Consider the following 27,752-nt stretch of genomic DNA (forward strand, 5'->3'; position numbering starts at 1 on the left):
AACTGAGAACATGCTTCCCTCTTCAGAAAAGTCGTGTCGAGAAATATTTCTATGCTAATAACAACTACGACTCGATCCCGAGTTTTCATGTAGGAAATCTGTTGCGTGATCCAATTGATCGGGATTTGCTCAGTTTAGATCTTCGATCATTCTGGCTAATCGAATGTCCTCGAGTGAGATATTTAAGCTTTTGAGTCTTTTCTGAGAGTTTGGGTGAGTGTTTATCTAGTCAGGTGTTTTTTATACAAATCAAGTATTTGAAGACTAATCATATAATATCTAATGTAAATGTTTGGTCTTTTCAACATTTGCCCGTAAATTAACATTTATGCGATGTCGTTTTACATTTTTACAATTCATGTTTTTTTTTTGTATCTACATAAGATATGGTGAATAACAGTGATATCCTGATATAGTCGTATATACGTAAAATCAGTGTTTTTAAAATATGAATTTTCAGTAAGGACTCTTAGTTGATATCTTCGTCAAGATTCAATCCAAACAACATCAAGATGAAGCGAAACTTATCTATAAAACAGGATTTTGACCCACATCTCATTGGTCCAGAAAATACTATCCAGCACACTATTGTAGTTAAACTTTTTTTGCGCCCGTGTATAGGTGAAATATACTCCTTTCGCGTTGACACACAGAGTGACCTTATTATGCCTGTTTATAACCATTTTGACTTTCATTTGTAGTTGAGGACATTTTATTCACTCCTGGAATAAGTATCAGTCTGTTTCTTGCGAATCAGATTCGACAAATAATGGCTGCCTGCTTGTCTTGTGCTTTATGGTTCAGTTGTCAGCAAAAATTTAAACAAATTTACAACAGTGATCTATGGTCGACTTGTTTCCAATCTTCCTGTAACCCTTCGCATAAGTAAAACGTCAAAATAATTTGTTAGATCTAATCATGGTTACAAGGCAACAACAGAAACAAAACTATATGAGATCGTCCCGTTTCAGAAAATATGACTAATTATTTTTATTCTTTATTTCTATGACAACTAACTGAAGGCGATTAACTATAACAATAGTTTTTCCTAGTGTTGGTTATTTTAAGCAGAATCCTTATATCATATTCATAAAATTACTTATCTAAAAATGTTTAAAAATTACAATTTTTTAGATTAATGGTTTAAAAGAAAGGCAGATTTGTTTTGTAAAATAGCTTCTTGGCATTATAATATTCAGCATAAGAATTTCCGTTGTGCTAAAGTGCCCTCATAAATTTCATTTCTAACTAGGATCAGCATACTATTCTCAGGTCCTGGGCCGTCAGGGACTTTGCTCCTAATGTTCCGCAGTATGTCCAGATCTTCCGTCCAGAAAATAAAGTACATGTAGCCTTTGCAGGTTAGTTACGAACACCGTGCATTTGTAAGCTAGCTTGGACAGGAAAAAAAACTTTAAAGCAAACGATATTTCGTTGGATAAACTTACAACAAAGGATTTTGATAATGAAAGTCAACACGGTATTTTGCCATGTAGATCATTAAATTTAGACTTTCTGTAGAGCACGTTACTAACGAGCTAATAATATCAACTGTTATATGAAAGAAATGTCAGTTGACTATGTTAACTTCGAATTTTAAAACTGATATTTGTCTTTTTATAAAGTTTAAACATTTTAATGGTTCCACATAAATTAAATTTTCTGTATGATAAAAGATAATATTATTTTCTCTTAAATGTAATCTAAGTTTGATAGTAGTTAAACTAACTATTACCTATGTTACGAAGCATTGATGCAAATTAGTGTCTGTACTCAAATTAGACAAAGCTATTGCGCCATTATAGTGACTTGGTTTAAGCAAGTTAGAATAAATGTATATCATAACGAACATATTTAAAGTAAACCAGAGTGTCTGTAACGTCTTACTGACTCTATAATAAATTGATAGTGCCTGTATTTAAAACAATGTAATTGTAATCTAATAGTGTCGGTATTTTAGGCGGCGTGTGTGTTATATTGTGTCATTATACAAATTTGGTGAAATATAAAGATTACGGTTAGCATTAACATCCTTTCTTACTCACGTGATTATATTCTTATATAATAAAATAGTGTTTCAACACTGCAAGATTACGTCTACTTCAAATGTTGTCAACATTTTCACATATTGCTATTGCTCCCAAAACTAACGCTATTTTGATCCTACGAATGTAGTATCTTAGTACATGTCAGTACCAGCCTAAAGAGTCTTTCATCCCATTTAATAGTAAACATATAGATGGTCAAAATAGTTATAGAAAACACGGAAATGTGTATTTTTAGTGTTACAAATGCTATAAAGAGAACATGAATAAAAAATGATTCGTTGGAGTAAATAATAATACTAAAGTACTATAAAGTAATAACCATATAAATAATAATACTACAGTACTATAAAGTAATAACCATATAAATAATAATACTACAGTACTATAAAGTAATAACCATATAAATAATAATACTACAGTACTATAAAGTAATAACCATATAAATAATAATACTACAGTACTATAAAGTAATAACCATATAAATAATAATACTACAGTACTATACAGTAATAACCATATAAATAATAATACTACGGTACTATAAAGTAATAGCCATATAAATAATAGCATCTATGACAATTCTGATTTTCTATACAGAACACGTGGTTTGTGAAGATGAATTTAAGTATGCTTTATTGGCCAATAACTGTTTGTGTCCAGGGACATCAACTCTTGTAACTCTTCTCCTTCATACCTCTCGTGGTCAGTAAGTAGATTTTTCTTCCGTTTAAAAAGATATCCTTGATGAAATCGATTACTAAGAAATATGCACGTGAAAGAAGTTAGTACTTAGGCTTTCTTACAAACGTAAGAAATGCTGGCATTGGTAGATTTTTATGTTTGTCTAGTTTTGTTATACCCTTTATGAAACTCACCTTTTTTTCTCCTCATAAAGTACAAATGTTTCATGTTTAAAGTTTATTAATAAACTTTCCATCATTTGTTTTTGATTATATTAAAGGGTGGGGTTATCTTTTTGTCAGATTCGATTATCCAGGTATTTCTTGAACAAGTTCCAAATAGGTATTAGCTCGTACTAAAATAACAAAAACGTATGTCTCGTCAGCCTTAAAGTAAGCCATATTTTCACTGTTTTATATATCCATGAATATAGATACAGCTTTGATGTCGGTGGTAGTTAAAATAAAATGCGAATGTCTCGTATAATGTATTTAGTATGTCATCATTGCCCTGGTCTGCGGTGCCACTTTCCGATTTTCATTTTTAGCGTTCCTGTATAAATATCAAAATCTCTTATACATGATGTATTCATAAGTTTTGTATTTTGTTTTTCTTAAAAGGATGACAAGTACTTCATAAATAACTCTGCGCGTTCAGGTGCCATCCACATATAATTCATTGTAAAATCTAATATTCAATATATTAGATTGTTTGATTTAAAGTACAATAAAAATATGAATCCCTTAGGTATTTCGCGACAAGTGTAATAAATTTTTAAGTACAACTTCAAGTTTTGCACCTAAACGGCATTATGGATGAGGCTTTTTCGAAATATTTACAGGACAATCTCACAAACATGTGAGCGTTAAAGTTATGTTATTTCATCCTTTCTTGCAGAGTATGTATTTGATGAGCTTTATTGTTGTAAAACGTAACTAATGACCTTACATTTCTTCCTTTATACTGCCCTTCGGTGGCTCTACGGTTACCTTGAGAGGTTAAAACAACAGAAATTATTGGTTTGATGGCCTCTTTAAGTGCATTGCAAATCGGTCATTGTGGGCTTCACAGCAAGCATATTCTTATACACTAAAAATAATCTTTAATTTTCCACTTTCTTTTCACTAAGCCTAGCATGGTAAGGTAGTTAGAGCGCTCGACCCGTAATATGAAGGTCGCGGGCTCGAATCTCCATCACACCAAATTTGCTTGCTCTTTAAGCTGTGGGAGGCATTATAACGTCACCTTCACTCCCATTATGGGTTCGTAAAAGAGTAACTCAAAGTTGGTGATACTGTTTTCTCTCTAGCCATACATTGCTAATTAGCGACAGCTAGTGCACGTAGTCACCTCTCAGCTTTGTGCGAAATTCAAAACAAACAACTTTGTTTTTAGTTCCTTTCGGAATATTTATTTTTTACGTTCTTTTTAGTAGCAATTAATTATAACAACTGGTCAAAATTAAGTGAATGAAAATAAATGAAAAGTAAAATACTTTAACGAAGAAAATTGTAGAGCAAACTGACTAAGAATATTTATAAATCAATAAATCAAAAAACAAAAAAGTTATAATATACACAATCGTGATTTGGACACTTTCATTGTAACAGATGTTCTCGACAGCATTTCCAATAATATTGTGCAAAGGTAGGCAAGATTATTTAATTATAAAGACTTTAGGAAAATTATATATATATATAAAATGTATGTAGCTTTTGTAAAGGAGCGCGAAGTCAATCCTAGACCGGCTCGGCATGGCCAGGTGGTTTAGGCATTTGACTCGCAATCTGAGAGTCGTGGGTTCGAATCCCCGCCGCACCAAACATACTTGCTCTTTCAGTCTTGGGGGCGTTATAATGTTACAATCAATCGCACTATTCGTTGGTAAAATAGTAGCCCAATAGTTAGCTGTAAGTGGGAGGACTAGCTGCCTTCCCTCTACTCTTTCACTTCAAAATTAGGGAAGGCTATCACAGATAGCCCTCGAGCAGCTTTGCGCGAAACTTAAAAACAAAACCAATCCTAGATCTCATATTTCTACACAGTTTCCCCAAACCTTCGACTGCACATGATTAAGAAGACCAAAGGCCCATTTAAACGTTATCAGAAAAGGTATTAGATAATCTCGATAAAAGTGATTTCAGATTCTTTAGCTTTGTTTCTCATACAAATTGCTGCTAATTTTGAGATGTGGTTTGAAGCTTGTAAACCTTCGTTAAATTACATTTTTTTGTTCATAGTACCTGTAGATTTTTCTAGCTTTATCATAACAACTGTTTTGGATTGGAGGGTTATTTTTTTCTAGGATTTTTATGTTTGTCAAATTCTGTGCAAAGCTGCTACATGAGTTAGCCGTTCCTAATTTTGAAATTATAAACTAGAGTCTATTTAAAAACACTTATCTCCAACCATTTCGTTACTGTTGTTAAACTAAATTGTGGAATTTGGTCATCACTATTATAACGTACTCAGGATTAAAGAGGGCAGAGCTTTTTTGGGGGGTGGTGTGGAATTGTAACAGCAAGTAACAAAAACGCCATACTTGCAATCCAGAGTACTAACCAATGGCCAGGCTTGGTTTCATGAAATAGGACAAAACGTTCAGATGAGTTTGATAAAGGATGAGATAATAAATCGAAATTAGATTCATTTTTTAGTATTTCCAAGATATTAGTAGCTTTTTAGGTATTATAATTTATCCCGGAAAAGCCCTAATTTATTGTGTTACGTATTATAATTTATCCCGGACAAGCCATAATTTATTATGTTACGAATTACAATTTATCTCGGACGAGACCTAATTTATTATGTTACGTATTATACTTTATCCCGGACAAGCCATAATTTATTATGTTACGAATTACAATTTATCTCGGACGAGCCCTAATTTATTTTGTTACGTATAATAATTTATTTTGGACGAGTCTCCGTTCATTATGTTACGTGTGTAAACGTATTACTATTTGAAATAACCGAAAATTTAAATTTAGATATTAATTAACTATTAATATGTATTAAATTTGTGTTATTTCTCAATAAGATTAATACGCACAATTTCTTTTTAACACAATTGTTTTTAATATACAAACAAAGAAAGAATACAGTTTATAATAACGGTTATTCTAATAGTTATTAAAATGATGGTTTATATATGAGAGTTTTACAAACTTACAGATTTTATATCTGGTCTGGAATTGAATATTCTGAGTTGATACTGTCACACCTCGCTTAAACTTGCTAGTTCGGTTGACTCATACAAGTTACAAGTTCACGTCTTATCAAAGAAGTATATAGTGTCCTAGTAGAAATACTAACGTCCAAAGTTAATTACAATTGTAGCTTCCGAGGCTAATAGTATACTGACTGTTTGTTTTGTTGTTGTTTTTTAATTTTGCGCAAAGCTACTCGAGGGCTATCTGCGCTAGCCGTCCCTAAGTTAGCAGTGTAAGGCTAGAGGGAAGGTAGCTAGTCATCATCACCCACCGCCAACTCTTGAGCTACTCTTTTACCAACGAATAGTGTAATTGACCGTCACATTATAACGCCCCCACGGCTGGGAGGGCGAGCATGTTTGGTGCGACCGGGATACGAACCCGCGACTCTCGGATTGCGAATCGAACGCCTTAACACGCTTGGCCATGCCGGGCCCTATATTGACTGTAGCTGAAGAAAAATAATCTTCTTCTTCTAGGACTTCGGTTTTATGCAGCAATCAGGCGAGGTTCTCGAAGTTTCAACAATGTTGGAGAACACCAGCGTTTTCGTAAAACAAGTATTATTGATTCTTACTTTCACAAACATTGTACAAATTTCGAGAAAAGGCGGGACTAGTGAAATACCCAATCAACAATATACGTCATATGCAAAAAGAAAACTACAAGGAAACAATCGTATGCACTAATATAAATGTGCAACAGTAAATCCGTTACAAGTGATAAAGTTTGAATAATGAAGAGGTCTAGAATTTGTATGATATTTAGTTTTAAAACTCATTCAACGGGAGGGGAAATTCTCAAATAGGAGGAATAAATTGAAATTCTATAATCTTTAATTATGAGAAGTTGTTTATAGATATGATTTCTATAATTATAAAACCAACTCGCTGAATTCAAAATGTAACATGAACACAACATCAAAAGTGACTCCGGAGGAACAGCGATAATTGTACGGACTTACAATGCTAAAATACGTGGTTCGACTTCCCGAAGTTGGCACAGGAGCTAGTAGAATGTGGCTTCATTCTAAACCAAATAAACAAATAGATGCCACATTAGTGTCAGTAATTTATTTCCAAGCCCACTGTGTGAATATATTCAGAGTGAAAACCAAAAGCTACGTTTTTTTGGCGGAATGAAAGTTAAAATATTTAGTACATATTTCAGCCGCCTACAGCTTAACCTATATTCGCTAGTCCTAATGATGGTAACCGTATTACCAAAGCTAGTCTGCTGTAGATAACTAAAAATGTATTTTACTTTCCATTATGTTAAAAATACAACTCTTAATTTATATTCAAGACTAACATTACGACTTACCGTTGAACTGAAAATTAATCATTTTAAAAGATAATAAAATTCTACGTTTATTGTAGGGAGAAATCCGCCTGTTTCAGCAATTTCTCAAATTTCGCGTCAGTGTTACATGAAGCATGTAAACATTAAAGATTTAATGCTTTAATATAGTGGTTTAAACACATTCTTTTAAAAATGTATTAAAGTTATACTGAAATTTAAACGTGAAAACCACTCTATCAGTTCGAACACTACCAGCTGTTACTAAATTGTACCAGATACGGTGAAAACCGTCGCTCAGCAATAATCCTGGACAAGGAGAAACCGAAAGAATAAAAAGTGAACGTAATAAAAACGTTCTCACTTATCTGATCATTTCTTCATGAAGATAATTTAAGTACCTATGTACAGAACAAACAACAGTAATTAATTGAATATTGTAGCATATCTAGAAACATGTAGTAAACGTTAGTTTGTACCTTTATAGGAAAGTTTACGTTATCTATTTGCTGATAAAACTTGTTTGAATAACAGAGAAGGGCAGACTTCAGCGGAAGAGTGGCAGCAACTGTACGGAAAGTGCTCAGGGAATGAAATTTACCACATTCGCCTCGGTGATAGCAGATTTTTTGGAGAGTACGAAGGAAAAAGCTTCAGTTACGCATCCTTTCACGCACACCGAAAGTGAGTTTTGTATTTCTTTTACACAAAATTAATGCAAGATAAGCTAAAATAACAATGCCGAAAGAGCTAATTCTGTTTATCGCCGTGCTGCCAACAAGCCTTATTTTGTGGTTCAGAATCGTTTATTTTTATAAATAATTTATTATCTTTGTTTAATTAATCCTACTGATACTAACCGTCTTTCGACCAATAGGTTTGGTGTGGCTTTGGTTGGAATCCAGACGGACTTGGCAGGGACTTGGCCTATAATGTTGAACCCAGGTCCATCATATGTTTTGAAAATGTCTGATATTTGTTTCTATATGAGTATTACTAAAGAGGAGAATAGTGCCTTTCTAACAAGTTGTTCTGGAGAAGAAGTCAAGTCTAAAAATTCAGAAAAGGAAAAAGTTTTACAAGGTCATCATTCAGAAGATCAGACAAAAGGGAGAAGAAAATCAGGTTCTTAATTAAATATTTAATTAATTAACCTCTTGTGACATAATATACTGTTAATTACGTCAATTTTTCTTTAAGCTAACCAGCTATACATTATGAAAATATATATTGAACAAACAAACTTAGTTCACAACATATAATGTGAGTTTATCATCAATATATTTTGGCCACATTCATTAACGGAAAAATGTTCTGAGCCTATATTTCGACTTTATAATAGTTAATGACTTTTAATTTTAGTAATAGCTATTAACGTTCAATATACGTCATGAGGAACATAATAAGTTAATATATCCATCTATATTATATTGAATTGATTTAAAATGTTTTTAGAAAAAATAAGTTTCACACTGAACGTAATAGAGTAAAATTCTCTTTATATATTGTTATTTTAATAACATTTATTCCGTGTAGTTAATATTCAGCGTGTAGTGTAGTGAAGTGCACGTTTATTCGCGTTTTATTCGAAAATATTGAGATACAATTTAATATTATTGATATATTATTAATATTTTAATAATTATTAACACATTTTAGTTGACGTATTCCATTTTATGTTTTACTTTTAATGGAAAAAGTTTAATTAGCCCTCAGGGACTCGTTGGATTGTTACAATCTTTGATAAAACTCTTCAAAGTTTTTGAAATGTCCAAAGATAACTGTTTGTATTGTTTCTATTTTCTTTATCATTTTATCTAATATAAACTAAATATTTGAAAATATTTTTTTTACAAAAATAGCTTGAATCTATACATAATTTTCGTATGCTCAGTCCAGATTTCATCTGATTAAATTGTAATGGTGTATTATTTCTTAGCACTTGATATAATGTTAAAATAATAAATATGTATTAATAATATATGAACTTTAAAAAAAATTAAATACAGATGAAAGTCTGGCAAGTATTTATGCAAAAATGTTGGTGACATTCCCTAAAATGTTCATGCGGGAATTGTAAACTTTTATATAGATCATATGATATATTTAACAACAACAAAAACACCTACAATTCTTGATGAAGAGAAACCCACTTGAAATAAAAGTGTATCTCAGAGCCGCTGGTATGGGTATTAACACTTTTATTGATAAGGAGAAAACAGCGTTTCGACCATATTAACCTGAAGATGACCTAGGAAGGTCGAAACGTTGTCCTTAAGTGTTAATACCCTTACCAGCCGTTCTGAGATACAAAAACACCTATAAATAAGATACGAGTAGGTCTTACAACTCATTCCTGAGATGACGTTGCAACTTCGAAATATATTTCAATATGCTGTATATAGTGTCAACTTTTTAGTGGTCATATATTGACCATATTTAAAGTGTTTTCAATTGTATAGCTTTTTCTAACGTTGTGTGTTACTTATTAATGTAATTGTACGTTTTTAATATGATATACAATACCATGGAAACGAGAAAGATTTAAGTAATTTTTTTTCTGCAAAATTATTCTATGAATTCCTTGTTCATAAACAAATATGGCCCTTGGTGGGGGTTGGGACAGCAGTAAGTATACGCATTTACAACGCTAAAACCAGGAGTTCAAATCCCTTCGTTGACACAGCAGATAGCTCGATATGGTTTTGCTATTAAACACATACAAACGCAAAATGGTTTATTTATCGGAAGTTTTCCTCCTAAAGAAGCGTGTGATTGAGAATTAGTTCTGATTTCAAACCCAAAGTGACTGAATCACATTTTTAAAATTTGAAAGTACAAGAACGAACATAATGATAAACTCTATATAACTGTAATATATATTAACCTGTATATCTGATTATTTAAAAATCTTTAAGTTTAACCTTTCTCACTCTCCGAAACTGGCCTGGTGTGTTTCGAACGCTTTATTGTTGTTGTTTTTGTTTTTGAGTTTTGCGCAAGGTTACACAAGAGCTATCTGCGCTAGCCGTCCCTAATTTAGCAGTGTAAGACTAGAGGGAAGGCAGCTAGTTATCACCACCCACCGCCAACTCTTGGGCTACTCTTTTACCAACGAATAGTGGGATTGACCGTCACATTTTAATGCCCTCATGGCTGAAAGGGCGGGTATGTTAGGTATGACGGGGATTTGAACCCCTAACCCTCAGATTACGAGTTGAATGTCCTCACCACCTGATCATGCCGGGATTTTTACTGAATGAAGCAATTAAAGTTTAAAACTGTTTAGCACTCAAAATCAAACATCAAAAATGTATCATTCGTTAAAAGAAAGCATTACGCATAGTTTTATTGTAAAATAATGTTACCTTTGCTTGATTTTTAGTGGAGAAATTGCAAATTGAAACTATAGTGTTTTCCAAGAATATAAAGTAATTACGTTGTAAGTCTGTCACTTCTGTACGTAAGCGGAAGATACAAGACGTTAATTTTCTTTTAATTTGAAACGTTAGTAAAGTATGTGCTATTATTCTTCTTTGTGTTCTATTGGAAAGTATAGAAAGTTTGGTTTTAAATCTATTTTGACTCACGCACAAGAAATAGAGGGAATCCTTTCTATAATTTGTGGTCTAGCCACCAAACAAGAAGTTTTTAAATTAAGAACAAATTGGAAACGTAACAAGAAAACTTTGAAAAAATATGTACGTTTAAACATTAGTGAGAAACACAAGAATAATATACCGCTTATAATTTCTAATTACAATAGCAACTTTCTGGAAATTTTGATAGCAGAACTAACTGTGAATTAATATCATTGAAGCTCAGTCTAGATACAAATAGGAAATTATTTCAGTTTTTCAGTCAATTAGGTTGACATTTAACTTGTGTGTATGGAACTTAACTGAATGGAGTGGCTTCATCGCGAGGTGGAAATAAACACTTTTCAACAACGAGTACTTTTGTTTTTGTAATACTTGAGAATTTGTTGAAACACGTTGAGAGGGTTTCTTTTAAATTATAGGGTATTTTGTTGAGTAACGAAACTGGTAAATTTGACTTTCTTAGTTAGATTATTGTGAATTCGTTTGATCTTTTAAAATGAAGGAAGAGTTATTAGCCTAATATTAACCTTGGATCTTCATGTTTATCTGATTTTAATATTCCTAGAAAATTTCTACTTTGGGCTTTCACCACTCAAATCAAAAATTACATTTGGTTTAAATAAAAAGCGCCACCTAGATGTTCCAAAGATGGATGGTGTACCAGGGTCAGATGGTTATTATCCCCCTCGAGGAAGACGTCCAAGTATTGCTCCAGTGCCCGCCATGTTTGTAAATGACGATTCTTCACCCGATAGTGACGCTCCTGTTGAAACTCTAAACGAAGGAGAAAGAGATCTAGACATTCCATGGACTACTTCTACTGAAAGTTCTGGGTACGTTGGTGCATCAGTTGTGCACAATGTTTGATGTTTAATCTTATAACATGAAAAAAAATATGTATAGCAGTTTATGACATCATAAATCAATACATATCAAGTGAATTTTATTATGATTCTTGTCGAATTCCATTTCTGAAAACCTTAAGATAATTTTTCATAATTGAACATTGAACAAAGAAATATTTTAATTTCTTTAAAGGACACTGTTAAGCTACTAACATCCATTAAGTGAACTATGAAAATATTGTGCATTTTGAAAGCATATGTTTCATATATTTCTTATGCCTATTTTTAATTACCTCCAATTTTTGTTGACTTAACATTTTTAATCAGTACATTTAGTTATTTACGATGGCATATTTTGTGAGTGCTTATTAATTTTACAGTTTCCACAGCTAGTAAGTGTAAGACAATGCCTTACGTACAAGGTATCCGAAAATTATGGTAATTTTCTTACATAAATAAACATGTTGGTTATCACAATTTATAGTTGCACTGTATATATGCTACGAAACTTATGCGTATTACCGGCTCACTGGAAGTCCAATAACTTAAAGTTTTTCTATCTTTACAGACTTGATATTTCAAAACGAAGACATTTTGACGTTTTGCTTACAACGTATAGTAAAGTATAATAACATATTTATCGAAGAGATATTTCTGTATATAGTAAAGGAGGATGTAATGCATAAGCTATTTTTCCCCAGAAAAACTGAACATTCCTGTTCCACGAATTTATTAAACGACGAATCTACCTTAAAGCTAGAAAGCCCTGAAATTTTGCCAATTTTAGATTTACAACCCGACGATATAAGTCTATGAATATGAAAAGTTTAGATAAAATTTGAATAGTTTTATTTTATTTGCGACCAGGTCCAACTGTCACTGGTGACGCACCAAAAAATCTGTTGTTATAAAAGCAGGCTTGGTTCCTAAAAATAAATAAACATATGTGTGTGTGCATTGTGGAATTTATTTGCTATACAAAGTAAATATATAGTAAGAAAATATTAAACTGAATAAAAATAAACGTTCACATTACTTGTTATTTGATAAATTTTTTGACAGAATTTGGTTTATGAAATGAAGTTCCGAACAGACAAGCTTCCTGGAAAGTACTAAGTATCGGCAACGTATCAGCATTATTGTGGTTTCTTTCATTAGGCAATCAGTCCGAAACATGATCCACATTTAACCTTTTTTATATAGACTGTGTGTTTAGTATGGTAGAGTGAGTGTAATGTTGTATTTGAGGTTTGAACCTTAACTTGGTGTTTGGATCTATAAATTTCAAAACTCTTGTATTGGAAATCGTCTGTTAGAAGGCCCTAAATAATTACATGTATGGCGCTTAGAGTTTTCTTTTATATTTATTTGCCTTAAGCAACTGTTTATACAGGTTAATCAATGCTATTGTTCCTCAAGTGGCACCGGCGGTGTGTCTTGGATTTACAAAGCTATAAACTAGGTTTCGATACCCGTAGTGCACAGAGCACAGTTAGTCCAATGTGCAGCTTTGCGCTTAATTATAAATAAACAGTCAATGATATTAATAAATAGCGAATGTGTGGATTTTTCATTTCTGAAATATTTAAGACAAAACAAAATCGAAGTGAAGAGTGAAGGAGTTTTTATTAGATAGATACAATTTCTAAATTTCCTGCTTTAAGTAATCTGGAACAATCTTTATGTTTCATTAGAAAAGTTAGAATATTAGAATGAATAAGTTATTCTATCGTTGGAATTTCTTCAGAAATATGATAATTTTTCGTAGATCATAAATCTTTAGTTGAAAGTAAGATTACAACTCTCACAAAATATGACGAAAAACTCACTAATCGGTATTTCGAACTTTTCTTTTGTTTTTCCTTAAGGTTACAAAAATTTTGAAATAAATTAAACATATCTGTTTATGGCTATAACTAGTGAACAATCCAATTTTGTTTGTAACAATTGAAAAAAGCTGAAAATTAACTTTTAATTATATTCAATTAATGTATTATTTGATACTAAATATCACTTCTAAAGCTGCAAGAGATCTGTCTTTTTGAAATAGCTAAACAACCAGACAACTTACTTTACGAACTAAACGAGTCTTTATATTATACACAAATACACAGTTGTAGTAACAAAGACAGTATGCCTTGTAATTTGTTACTTGTTTTTATTATATGCTTTTCTGAGTAGTGCTCAGTTGGGGATTTGTGTGTATTCTCATTATAGATTTTTGATATTGCGTTAATGGCATTTCTAGATTAGACATAATTATTCCATCGAGATCTTTTGCTTTATGGCTTCGACACATTTTTATATTAGACACAACCGGTTTATTTAAACTTCCTTAGTTACGTGCATCAGTATATTATAGACAGTTGATCAATCTAGACTACCTCTGATAACTTAGGTAAACTCCTACGTTACACACTGTTGGTTTCATCTTACACACAGCTTAATGGCTTCCATTTATTTTCTACATCAACAGACACTTAATCTCGTCCTTTTCTAGTTAAATGTTAGACGAGGACAGTTACAGTGAGAAATGTTTCGACTTGTAAGAAATAACCTCAAATATTGCAAATATTGCAAAGCTACTCATCTGACCAGCAGTCTGTTTGTTTTTATTTGTTTTTTTTAATAAACAGTCCTAATAGAGTGGAATTTTTGCTTATAAACGTTCACGCAACAAACCTTTTCTCAGTGACCACGAGTCAGCTTGTAGGTTTCTTTATAATACTTCAGATTTAATTTTTGTACAACATACTTTTGGAAGGTGTTTAAATGAGTATTCTCTAGAAATGATGAATTGTTTTGATATTTACGGTTTCATTTTCTAAAGACCCTTTCTCAAACATTTTTGCATTTGTGAGATTTATGGACAGCAGTTTTATTTGTTTAATATATGCTGACCTAATGTGTTGTTTTGGAGATGCACTGATTTTAATCAGAGTTATCGACCAGAATCTAGAATAGATGAAGATTTGACACAAAATCATATATGAGATCAATCTGAATTCTTTAACTTTTAACTTCAGCAAAGAAAGAGACTGGATAGACAACAACGTTATCTCTTAACTACCAAATACACTCAAGATACAGATACGATTATATTTATAGCGCCCGTAATGGAAGTTTGAGAGCTTTCAGTGAAGAAGTAAACCTCTCTGTGAAGAAATGTCACAGACTGAGAAAGCAAAGAATTATATACACGAGACAGTGATGCCACACCCTGTCGAAGAACCAGAAATACTCGTGTAACTTTCAGTACTTCTCATCGAAAAATTAGGTGATTTTATCCTTAAAGTAGTACCTCACTCGCCTTTTGAAATATGCTGTATTCTTTCGCGTAATATGATTTACCTTACAGAAATAGACATTACAATAAGGAACAAACATTAACTAGATAGAATGACCCACTTCAATAGATACCTAGAGCGAAAGAAACTTAGCAATTTTCTTGATCAATTTTCTGTGTGAAAACTAGAATTGTGCTAATATTTCACATGTGAACTTTAGAGTATAATGAGGTGTAGAATATCCTTGGTTGTCTATGTTAGTTGAACTAAAAACAAAGAGGTGGTAAAAAAGATTGCATTTAGTTAGTATATATACACTGCTGGCCAAAATATTAAGGCCAATGAACGTAAAAAAAAGTATGCATTTTGCGTTGTTAGACTCAACCATTTATTTGAGTAGAGCTAAGAAAAATGAAAATAAGAAAAGGGAAAATAAAAATAAAATACTGTTTTAGTATTTAATATGGAAAATATGAACACTATGAAATTAGCCTAAATACTAGCTGGTAAAAATGTTAAGACCATACTGAAACGAAGCGTTAATCGGTAAACACGCAAGGAAATTTAGTCATTTGTGTTCAATCATTAGCAATTGTGACGCAATTGTTTATCCATTCTTGTAGCATAAAATAAAAAGAAAGATATTAAAAGTACATAAGTATGGCAGAAAGCAAAAAAATATTTAAGGAAAGATTCTTAAAACCTTGCAAGACACTTACTCCGCAAAATATGCACTCATATCTTGGCGTGACGCAAATTGCTGTTAACATAAAACTAACTTAAACGATGAAAACTGTAGATTCCTGAAATAACTTAATATTGCTTCCTGCATCAAAAAGATTTGTTTCACTACGTCAAACACCAGTTTCACATTGTCTCTTTTGACAATCATGTTCTTCACAAATTCTCCCTTCGCACAAATGCATCTGACTATTTACAACACAGTTGTGAAAAAACAACAACAACCAAAACTGTTGGAGTCAATGTATACCTTACGACGTGGCACTGCAGATAAATACCCTTATGTTCTCATAAAAATGAAAATTTATGTCGTTCTAATGTCCTTTAGTCCACTTTTGTTGTAAGAGAGCACAGTAATTGCAAGTCTTATTCAAGTACACGTCTTTAGTCTTATCAACACCATAGTCACTAGCTGGTCACTAAGTGGCTATTGATGTCATCAGTGTTTGTAGTTAGACACAAAGCTACACAAATGGCTATATGTGTGCTGTCTACCATGGATATTGAAACTCGGTTTCTAACGGTGTGAGTCCACAGACCAGTAGTTAGAGTTAGGTTGTGTTTTTTTTTAATTTCCACTCAGTTATAATAGAGGCTATCACATTAACGGTTAATGATCTTTTATATCATGATGTGAGAGTGAACTTATATAAAGAACTAGAGAGACATTAAAAAATCCAAACCAAGTTAATAACAGTACAAATTCTATGTGAAATTATTATATGTTAGCTGAAGCGTATTCTTATAAAATAAAAACACCCAGTAAATTAACTGGCGAAACTAAATTACCTCATTACAGTTCACCCGACAACTTCTCCATCCTGTCTGTGTTGTAGTACCTTTAGTCACGTGGTTTGTTTGTTTTAACTTTGCTCAAAGTTATACGTGGGTTACTTGTGCTAGCCGTTCTTAATTTAGCAGTGAAAAGCTAGAGGGAAGGGAACCAGTCATGTTCACCACCGCTAACTCTTGGACTAATCATTTACCAACGAATAATTGGATTGACTGTAACGTTATAACGCCCCCACGCTTGAAAGGGCAAAAATGTTTCGTGTGACTGGGATTCGAACCCCACAACCCTTAGCTTGCAAGTCAAGCCCCCCTAACCACCTGATCATGCCGGACAACTATGAACATACTGCTATTGCAATGCCATCTGCAAGGACTTTCACATTTCACATAAGTATTATCATGTTTCTTTGTAATTATTTTTTATACTTGCTTAGTAAAATGCACTGAGCAAATGTTTTAGAGCTTTATATTTTTTTTCAGTTTTTAAAGTCAGCATAATTACACTATTTTAGTTACAGCTTATTTATTATTTTCAATTTTATTTTAATTATTTCACTATAATGGTTATTCCGCATTGTTAACACAGTACATAGATTTAGAACTAATCTCTAGGTTGATCGAATTTAGAAAGAAGTTATTTGTTCACAGCTAAATATATTAACAGAGTATTTTTTAATGTTAAAATAATTTCTGTGAACAAGGTTTTTCTGATGATAAACATAAAACTTTTAAGTCAAATGATTTCCTACTTCAGAGAGACAGTATAATTTTGATTAATCGACAATAAATGTTTTGACTTATAGGCTTATTTACCAGTTGTTGTTTTGTATAGGTAGGTAATTGTTCATGCTTTGTTAATATGTTGATATTCTTTGTATTTTGTGCAACATTTCCCAGTTAGGTGATTTAGGAAATGTTTTAATAATTCTCTAAATCTGTACAATTGGTAAAGGAAAACATAATATTAATAAAACTAATTTTATTAGCTAGATACAGACATTTCATTTGGTATTACACATCTTTAACGTATTTGATTTCAGAATTATCAAGGGATTTCCTCCTATCTCTCCTTACATCGGAGTAAGTCCAACTTTATGTTACCTTCTGAAGGAGAAAAAACCAGCCTGCTGTCTCCAACTGGCTCAGGTAGGATTTGAAAAAATTACCAATCTAATTTATTGAACATTTTAATTAAGTACTCTTAACCCTTATGACTTCAAAATATGAAAACCTTACGCTTGGATTATTGAATCAAATACTGTAAATTAACATTCTCGTACGTTAGATGGATTACGGAAAGCATACAGGAAGAATTAACGTGGTTTGAATATGACAGCTTTGCGATGGAGTCTTTTGCACTGAAACCATGCTTAAGGGCTATCGTCTACTATCACGGTCGTCAAAAAGAGCGTGACTGAATGTGAGGATATGAACGGAAACGATATGGTAGAGCTCCAAAAACATGTTTAATATAACATGCTCAGCCACTGGGGCAAACACCTTAATTTTCAGTTAGCAGTATTATTTTTAATAGAATCTGGAAGTTGTTGAAATAATACGTATAATTCATTTCATTTGTTATTTTTATTTTTTATTGAAATGTACAAAAATAAACGTTAAGAGCATATATAGAAGTCCTTAACATAGTTTTAAAATATTATTTTATCACTTTCAGAAAATTATGTGTGATTTTGTAAAGTTTATGGCTTTTAATAAATTTTTTGAATATTTCTTGCAGTGTTTTTGCTGTTGTCTCAAAAGCAGTATTAGCTGTCAGTTGTCCGATGTTTAAGATATTTAGTTCCTGATATATTTATAGATCTTACCAAATTATGGCTGTTTCATCTGTATACTACTTTACAGTAGAAAAAGCTGTTTTATTAGAGCTATATATATGTGATATATTATGATATGTAAAGTATTGGAAGTAGCGACTTTCGTGTATTATTTTCAATTAATTAAAAATTAACTTATCTGATAAAGATTATGACTATGAATTCGAACCACTAATTTTGTATGCATATAAAAATAACGTAAAATAACTATAGACAAATGTGTGACCAAAAATATTTTAGTTCAGTATATTAAAACCTTTAATCTCTAATGTAACCTAAGATTTTTGATTCAAGTATATTTGTTTATGAGTTTCCCGCAAAGCTACACGAGGGCTATCTGCGCTAGCCGTCCCTAATTCAGCAGTGTAAGACTAGAAGGAAGGCAGCTAGTCATCACCACCCACTACCAACTCTTGGGCTACTCTTTTACCAACGCAAAGTGAGATTGACCGTCATATTATAGCGCTCTCACAGCTGAAAGGGCAAGCAAGTTTAGTGTGGCAGGACTTCGAACCCGAGACCCTCAGATTTCAAGTCGAATACCTTAACCACGTGGCCATGCCGGGCCTTATTCAAGTATGAGGTAGTGGTGAAAAACCTTTGAAAAATAAATATAAAAGTTAATACAAAATGTAGATAAACATTTGAGCAAATTATTTAATTTTTCACATTTTCAGTCTTTCAATTGTCAATAGAAGACAAATATTTCTTTTGTTGCCCTGTCCTGCTGGATGAAAAGTTCCAAGGATTCGCATATGCTAAGTTGATTAACGTCATTTATATTAATTAACATTTGAAGGTGTTTATTGACAGCATTTTGATGTTCAGCTTGCGATGGGCTTTGTTAATGTGCATTATTTTGAAAAAAATAACTACAAGCAAACAAACAACAACTGCAATTGAGGTGATTGTATTACATATTTTAGGCCTATCCGTGTCAAATGTTTCTCCAACATATGGCTTTATAAATTGTAACTTTCGAACTGATTACTTTTACAAATGCCCTCAGTAGAACAGCGATACATCTGGTGGGCAGAGCACATATTGTCTTTTCTGTAGCTTTGTGTTTAGTAATAAACAATAATAACTTTTATAAATATGTCGTTTTTCTAGGTAAGTATATATAGATCAAAACTCTTCTTAACACTCAATCTTACAATTAGATGTTACTTGTAAGCATGTTAAAATCTATACGGTTTTATGTTTAGCAAGTAACGCAAGACAATATCCGTTTTATGAACCGGATAATAATAATCATAAAAATTATACATTTTATTGTAAAATACATCGAAGTAAAGATATGAATGAGACATATTTAAAACTATTTGCTCTGTTTGCATATCAAATTCATAGATAATTATTAAATCTCATTGTAAAATATTTATACTGAAGTACACATATGAATGAATCAATTACAAATATTTGCTCTATCTGTATATAAAGTTCACAGAGACTTATTACTCTCATTGTAAAACACTTCCTGTGAAGTACATATGTGAATCAATCATTTAAAAAAAATTGCTTTATCTCTACAGGGCCCGGCATGGCCAAGCGTGTTAAGGCGTGCGACTCGTAATCTGAGAGTCGCGGGTTCGCATCCCCGTCACGCCAAACATGCTCGCCCTTTCAGCCGTGGGAACGTTATAATGTGACGGTCAATATGACTATGCATTGGTAAAAGAGTAGCCCAGGAGTTGGCGGTGGGTGGTGATGACTAGCTGCCTTCCCTCTAGTCTTACACTGCTAAATTAGGGACAGCTAGCGCAGATAACCCTCGAGTAGCTTTGTGCGAAATTCAAAAACAAACTATCTCTACATCATACATCATATCAAAATCAAAATACATTTCGTTGTAAAATACTGATACTGAAGTACACATGTAAATGAAGATTTTTAAACAAATATTAACTCCATCAGTTTTTTTATGTTTTTTTAATCAGATCTGTGAACATTGTTCTTTCCGAAATGCCAAGGACTATAACTGGCTCAACCGATGTATCATCATAGCAGCTGATTACGCTAGCAACGGCATTTATAACTTTATCGTTCCTTTGAGAGCACATTTCCACAGCCCTCAAACACTACGTCCCATCATCCTCTTGCTTGAGAGAAGGTAATAAGTATTCTACACTTGGAAAAGTGTTCTAGGACACGTCAGCTCTTTATCTTCGGTGTATTACTTTTTGCGATCTTAAGCGATATAGTTAATAGACATGACCTTTATATATCTATTCGTTCATCTAACTACTTATTAGTTTCTTTATCTATCTGTTGTTTTCATTTAATTACGTTTATTTTATTTAGTGATGTGTTTTATACAGGTTGTTCGGAAAGTCACTGTGCAGTTTTGTAATCAGCATTCATTTAGTCTATTTCAAGCCAGCAACTGATAGCGGTGTTTAGAAACAAAATAAGAAGGATCCAGGCCTGTATTGATGCCAACGAGGGTCACTTTCAACATTGTTTATAATTGTCATTCATATTTACCTCCTGTATTCTATATTGAAACATGTCTGTTAATAAATGTATAAGTGCACAGTGACTTTCCGAACACCCTGTATAATTTTTCATCTATATTTAGCAGGAGTCTAGTTCTTCTCTGTACATTGTACATTATGGCTTTACTTTATTAAACATATACTCTACATGTACGTCTTTAACATGTATTTTGATAGAACGTGGAAATGTAATATGTTTATAGTTTTCACTGTTATAATCCTTCTTTCAGACCACATCAAGCTTTCCTGGATGCTATTTCACTGTTCCCCTTAGTCTATTGGATGCAAGGTTCTATAGATTAGTGAGTACTGACATATTAATTATTGTTTTTATTGGTCTACTGCATGGAATATTTAACCAATTGAAGGTAAATATTTTTATTGCTCTGTCCTGTTAGATGCAAAGTTCCAAATATTGGTATATATTGATACTTCTCTCTCTTGTGGATGTTTTTCATTGTTAAATGCCACTGATACTTCTTTCTCTTATGGGTGCTTGTGATTGTTAAATACTACCATTTGCATTTCTCAGTTCCTTACAACAAATGATACATATTTTTCCAAAACTTTGAAATTAAGTATCAAATCTTCTAAGGAAAAGGGGTATTCCACAATCCCATGTTTAGTTCAACTGCTTAACTTGACAATAACTAAAAATTGCTCAAAAAAATAAATTAATACTTACAAATTTATTTCATAATTTTAACATATTTTCTTCGGAATCTTGTTTCCTTGTCAAAACTGTAAAGAACAACATTAACTTTGTACAGTAGATTATTTCTTTCAAATTATTTTTAGAGATATTAAATCGTTATGCTTAATAAAAGAGTGTTCTGTCTGACTTATAGCTTGGATGATTTGCTGAGGGCAGGAATAAACTTGGCTGACAGTGTGGTGGTGGTAAACAAGGAGAGTAGCAACTCTGCTGAAGAAGACCATTTAGCAGACTGTAACACAATAGTTGCAGTTCAGACTATGTTCAAGTTAGTTCTAAATTTACTTTTATCAGAAAAATAACAACTTTATCCTTATCGCAGTTTTAGCCTTTTCTAATAATTTTGACACCTATCTGTAAAATGGCATGAATAAAAGTTCCAGAGCAAAAATTTTGATATTTATTGAAACTTATTTGTACACTTGCATGTTTAAAAGACCCAGACCGAAAATTTTGAGATTTATGACACCTATCTGTGAAATTGCATGGTTAAAATCATAGACAGAACGTTTCGAGATTTATTGACATATATCTGTAAAATGGCATGGTTAAAAGTCCAAGCTCAAACCTTTTGAGATTTATTGAAAGCTATCTGTAAGATGACTTGATTAAAACACTCAAATGAAACATTTTGAGATCTATTGACACCTATTTGTAAGTTAACTTGGTTAAAAGCCATAGACTGAAGATTAAAAAATATCTTAAAAAGAAATTTGTGCTTGAAAGTTTTTTATTATATATATATGTACCTCACAATAATGTTTCAAGAGTAAGCTTTCCAAATAAGTTGAAACGTAATTAATCTGCCCTTATCAATTAAATATAAATTATAAGTATATATAGTAACATGTTCATCATTATATTGTATATTTTCTTGTGTTATTACTTTTATACAACTGCTAGAAGTTTCAAATTTTTATTGATGCTAATCTGTTTGGATACTTAGAAATAATTATTTTAACATTTTATTTATTTGAAATGCATACATATTTATTTCCACATACTAAGTGACGCAAGTCGTTCACTCCGGAAATGTAAGTTATAGAACTGAGCGACTATTTATAAGGTTATTGGAATCACAATTACACAACTTCGTTTAATGAATCCATGATATAACTTACTACTCGCAGATGACGAAATATTGGACTACTAAATAGCACTTACTAGCTGCAAGCTAGCATTTTATAATTAGAGTGAAATCCCACAATCGTTGTGTAATCACTATGGCACTGATTGTAAGTAATGTAATGGGGTGTTCTTCTAATATCAAATATTTAATAGTTATGTTACACTAGCAGTTCCTAAGTACTCTCTTTGTTCTTGTTCAATTTACAGAGCTGAGATGTCATCAATATTATGTCATGTTATAATAAACGAGAATGATAAGATCTAGGTTGCATCTTACTTTTGCAGGCTTTTTCCCAGTGTTCGAATAATCACAGAGCTCAGTCAGTCCAGTAATATGAGATTTATGCAGTTTCGAGCACATGATACATATGCCCTGCATTTATCGAAAATGGAGAAGGTAAGATACGTGTGTGCTTTTTTATATAGCAAAGTCACATTAGGCTATCTGCTGTGTCCACCGAGGCGAATCGAACCCCAGATTTTAACATTGTAAATCTAAAGACATGTGAGAAATAAATAAAAACATGTCATAATCATGAAACTTGTTATATTAACATTTCCTGAAAGAACAAAATTAAAAGAATTTAAGAACCATAGAGATTTTAGTCCTTTTTTTTACCTCATGACAGAGTAACCCCAATTAATTTAGGAATGTTATGAGATTTAGTCAAATTAATTATTCGATATTATACATCGGATCAATTGATGAAAAAGAATTATTAAATATATATATATATATAATTTAAGAATTAATTTATGAATTAATGAAAACATTTTTAAGAAACTGATTATAAGTACTTAATGTCATAAATCAGTATATCAGAAAACCGAAAGCTGTAATAATTATAATGTATTAAATCATAAGTGGGGCAAACTTCCTGTTGGCGATTTTCATTTGTCATACAGAAACAGACATAAGAGTTGTGAGCAAAACATTTTTGTATTCTCTTCTAAATTTTCTTTATTTCTGGTTTCATTTTACTGAGGGTTAAAAACTTTATAAGTATAATTTCCATGTGCTAATACAGAAGGAAATCATAAAAGATGAATACGTGGCCACTCAGAAAATATATGCTTGGTTCACAACGCATTTTCAACTATTCGGCAATACAATACAACCAATGTTGAAGAGGTAGGGACGTGTTACATTACAAAGAAGGCATTGAAAAAAGCAAAAATTATGAACGGCTTAAAACCAAACGACAACGCCCGTCCTTGCCAGGTGATTAAGGTACTCGACTCGTAATTTGATGGTCGCAGGTTTGAATCTCCGTCACGTCACACCAAACATGCTCGCTCTTTCAGCCGTGAGGACGTTATAATGTGGCGGTCAATCCCACTATTCGTTGATAAAAGTGTGGCCCAAGTGTTAACATGGGTCGTGATGACTAGCTGTCTTCTCTCTAGTCTTACACTGCTAAGTTACAGAAGGCTAGTGCAGATAGCCTTCGAGTAGCTTTGCGCGAAATTCAAACCAAACCAAACCAAACGACACAGCATTTCACAGAGGGGACTTTAGTGTTCTCCATGGAAGCAGATGAACTCAAACAGCAGGGCGATTAAAATAACAATAAATAATCCGAAATTATACAATAATACAAATTAAATTAGTCCTCTTAACCATAAAGTGAAGGATAAGGTTAATGGTGAAAGAACCCTCCGATTTCGAAAACAATTGGAGTCAAAGTCATATTTTTTATATTGTTGAGAAGACAACAAACAAACAATTAAAGATGTAAAACACCCACCAGTTTGGAGATTATAAGTTTCCAGCTACATCTCCAAAGGTGTGTGCTTTCTTATAGCAAAACCACATCGAACCCCTGATTTTAGCGTTGTAAATCCGTAAATTTACTGCTGTACTAGCGGGAGCATCTCCAAAGGAGCTCCTATTTTTTGAGAAACATGAAAGATATTGTAATCCAGAAATCTCATTCCATCACTTACCTGTCAAATTTCTCATTGCACCCTTACTAATTAAAAGGTGTCTTAGAAGTCAACATCTACGCACAATGAATACTGTGATGTCAGACTTTATTAGGTAACCATGGTCACCGGACTGAGCACAGTCGACGATGGAAGAAAGAGTAGCCCATAGAGCATAGAACTACAAACAATGTTCTTAACAAGTGTGGTTAATTTGTGTAATACTTCATGAGAACACGTTTTCTGTTCGATGAAACAGAGTGAAAGACCGATCTAACTGTATATTAAATAAAAGTGTTGAAAACAAAATCTTCATCTTTTACTGGATATGAAACTATTTAAATTCATAACAATTTAAAAAATCAAGTTACCATTTGTATGATTAACACCTAATATTTATTCAAAATAAATTTATCAATGCTTTTAATAAGGTTTAGTTTGGTTTTTACAAGAGTTAGAAATGTGTGTTGTCCTCCACAATTTTGACAGCCTCGTGAAAGGGAGTATCTCATAAAATACTTAAAATATATTTTGTTAACAAATTAAATTAAAATCCCTTATAATGAGAAGCCCACTTGAAATAAAATAGCATCTCAGAATCGCTGGTCCAATGGTTTGTTTTGAATTTCGCGCAAAGCTACACGAGGGCTATATGTGCTAGCCATCCCTAATTTAGTAGTGTAAGACTAAAGAGAAGGCAGCTAGTCACAACAACCCACCGCCAACTCTTGGGCTGCTCTTTTACCAACGAATAGTGAAGTTGACTGTCACATTATAATGCCCCACAGCTGAAAGAGCAAGCATGTTTGGTGTGACGGGAAGTCGAACCCGAGATCCTCCTATTACGAGTCGAGTGTCTTAACCTCTTGGTCATGCCGGGCCAGACTGGTATAGATATTAACACTTTTACTTTTAAGCAGAGAACGACGTTTTGACCATCCTAGGTCATCTCTTTTTTAACCTGAAGATGACCTAGGAAAGTCGACACATTGTTCTCTACTTATCAGTAAAAGTGTTAATACCCATACCAGCCGATCTGAGATACATAAATTCAAAGGTAAAATTTAAAACTACAAAAGGAATTCTAGCGTTACTTGTATGATGATAAAAGAAACAGTTCTATCTGTTTTGTTTTCCTACTTCAGATATGGATTTTCTTTAGTTTTCGAATGATCTAAAAATCGTCTGCTATAACATCGAAACAAGTGACTCCCTACATTTTAATAAAGTGCCTAGCCTTTGATATATAATGCAGCATCGTAAAAGAGTTTCATTTTTCAGAATAGGAAGGTTTCCGTGGATTATAATGTTAAAAGAATTGCTAAATGACACACAATATTTATACATCTTAAAAGTCATTATATGGTAAATTCATCATTCTCGAATGAACAACCAAACAACTTCGACCATTTTTTTCATTTCTTATACTCACTGTTTTAGTAGAATGAAAAAATCTTTGTAAATTCATATAATTTCATGAGTGTTTGAGATTTTGATATTTTGTTATCTACAAAAACCTTTAAAAATGGCAAAATATCTAACATTATGGTGAATTCAAAACTGAGATGACATGAATTAAAGGGACAACATTTATAAGAAACCCAAAATGTTCCCAGTCATTAATCAATCTCTATGATAAAATATAAACTAATTATATATATATTAGAATTAAAAACAAAACTCATAAATCAATTATAATCATATGAATATAGTATGTGTAACTTCTCAGTGATAGGATAATATCAAACAACATTAATTAATTTCACTACTGATACTTCGTTTTAGTAGATCTTACAACAGTTCTAGAAAACAAAAAATCTAAAGCATGTTTAACTTGTCAATGATAGGATAACACCGTACAATATTAATTAATTTCACTACTGATACTTTGTTTTAATATACCTTACAACTGTTCTAGAAAATAGAAAACTACAGCATGCTTAATTTGTCAATGATAGGATAATACCAAAGAACATTAATTAATTTTATTACTGATACTTTGCTTTCCCGAGCCTCACAGCAATGCTACAAACTACAAAACTATTCGTTTAGAGGCTTTTATATATACATGTATAAAGTTTTTTAGACGAGTTTAAATCCCTTTTAACTTTTTTTTTTTTCTAGCGAGAGAAAGAACGGGGTACACATATTTCTTACATGTTCCGATTGCCGTTTGCAGCTGGAACAGTGTTTAGCGCTAGCATGTTGGATACATTACTGTATCAGGTAAGAATGACTTTCAGTATAGTTAAATGTAGCAGACAATAAAAATGTAGCTTTTTACTTGCTCACAAAATAGACCCATAAAACATTAAAATTTCCTTTAAAAAAGTATTTGCATGATATTTAAAGCAATAATCAGTGATGACGAGAAAACCCACTTGTAGAGAAAAATATATATGTAAAACGGCTGGTTTGGGTTGACAAAATATGTAGAGGAACGAACAACGTTTCAACCTTCTTCGGTCATCGTCAGGTTCACAAAGAAACAAACATAAACAAACGCAAAATTAAAGAAGCCTTACTTATACAACAACTCAAGCACAAAATAAACCAATACAAAGGAACACCTTTATACCTACATTAACAAATATCTAAGCACGCCCTCTACATTCCTACACTCATTTACACAACCCCCTTCAAACATGTGGTCAGCTATCTTTTTCTTTCTTTGTGAACCTGACGATGACCGAAGAAGGTCGAAACGTTTTTCGCTTCTCTTCATAAAAAAAATTATCAACCCAAACCACCAGTTTTTACATATATATAGAATGCAGTACGTAAATCACGCGGTAGGGTAAACATTACAAACACGAGACTTTACTTTGTGTTTAAAATATTGCGTGAGAATTAGCAGCCTCGCATTTTGCCACACTTTCAGTAAACACAGTATATTATTGTGTAGTTAAAAATACTATCGAATCTGGTTAAAGTATTTAATCTTGAATGTTAAAATATATTTTATAGTTTTCAATGCAGTTACCACAAATGGTATATGTAACGGATCTACTGATATATATTTATTTTTAATGACAAGGTTTTTCTCTGTTCAGTATATATTTAGAAATGTATGTAAGTTGTATTGTTAATTGTGTATTGTGAGTTAGCTTCTTGTGAGCGTTGATTAAAGATTCAGTTTGAGA

At 32.3% G+C, this 27,752-nt stretch overlaps 1 protein-coding gene across 2 annotated transcripts in view; it reads left to right on the forward strand.

Annotated features, from left to right (window-relative positions):
- LOC143252116 (potassium channel subfamily T member 2-like) overlaps positions 1-27,752 on the forward strand; it is a 136,457-nt gene that overhangs the window by 99,418 nt on the left and 9,287 nt on the right. For both annotated transcript variants that reach the window (XM_076503785.1, XM_076503784.1), the window contains exons 15-25: positions 1,253-1,361; positions 2,646-2,754; positions 7,775-7,924; positions 8,118-8,365; positions 11,408-11,675; positions 17,548-17,653; positions 20,283-20,455; positions 21,071-21,142; positions 21,689-21,823; positions 22,969-23,080; positions 26,734-26,835. In XM_076503785.1, coding sequence (XP_076359900.1) covers positions 1,253-1,361; positions 2,646-2,754; positions 7,775-7,924; positions 8,118-8,365; positions 11,408-11,675; positions 17,548-17,653; positions 20,283-20,455; positions 21,071-21,142; positions 21,689-21,823; positions 22,969-23,080; positions 26,734-26,835 — 1,584 coding nt within the window. The remainder of the gene's footprint in view (positions 1-1,252; positions 1,362-2,645; positions 2,755-7,774; positions 7,925-8,117; positions 8,366-11,407; positions 11,676-17,547; positions 17,654-20,282; positions 20,456-21,070; positions 21,143-21,688; positions 21,824-22,968; positions 23,081-26,733; positions 26,836-27,752) is intronic.

The sequence above is a fragment of the Tachypleus tridentatus genome, chromosome 6 (genome assembly GCF_004210375.1).
Source record: "Tachypleus tridentatus isolate NWPU-2018 chromosome 6, ASM421037v1, whole genome shotgun sequence".
NCBI classification, from domain to species: domain Eukaryota; kingdom Metazoa; phylum Arthropoda; class Merostomata; order Xiphosura; family Limulidae; genus Tachypleus; species Tachypleus tridentatus.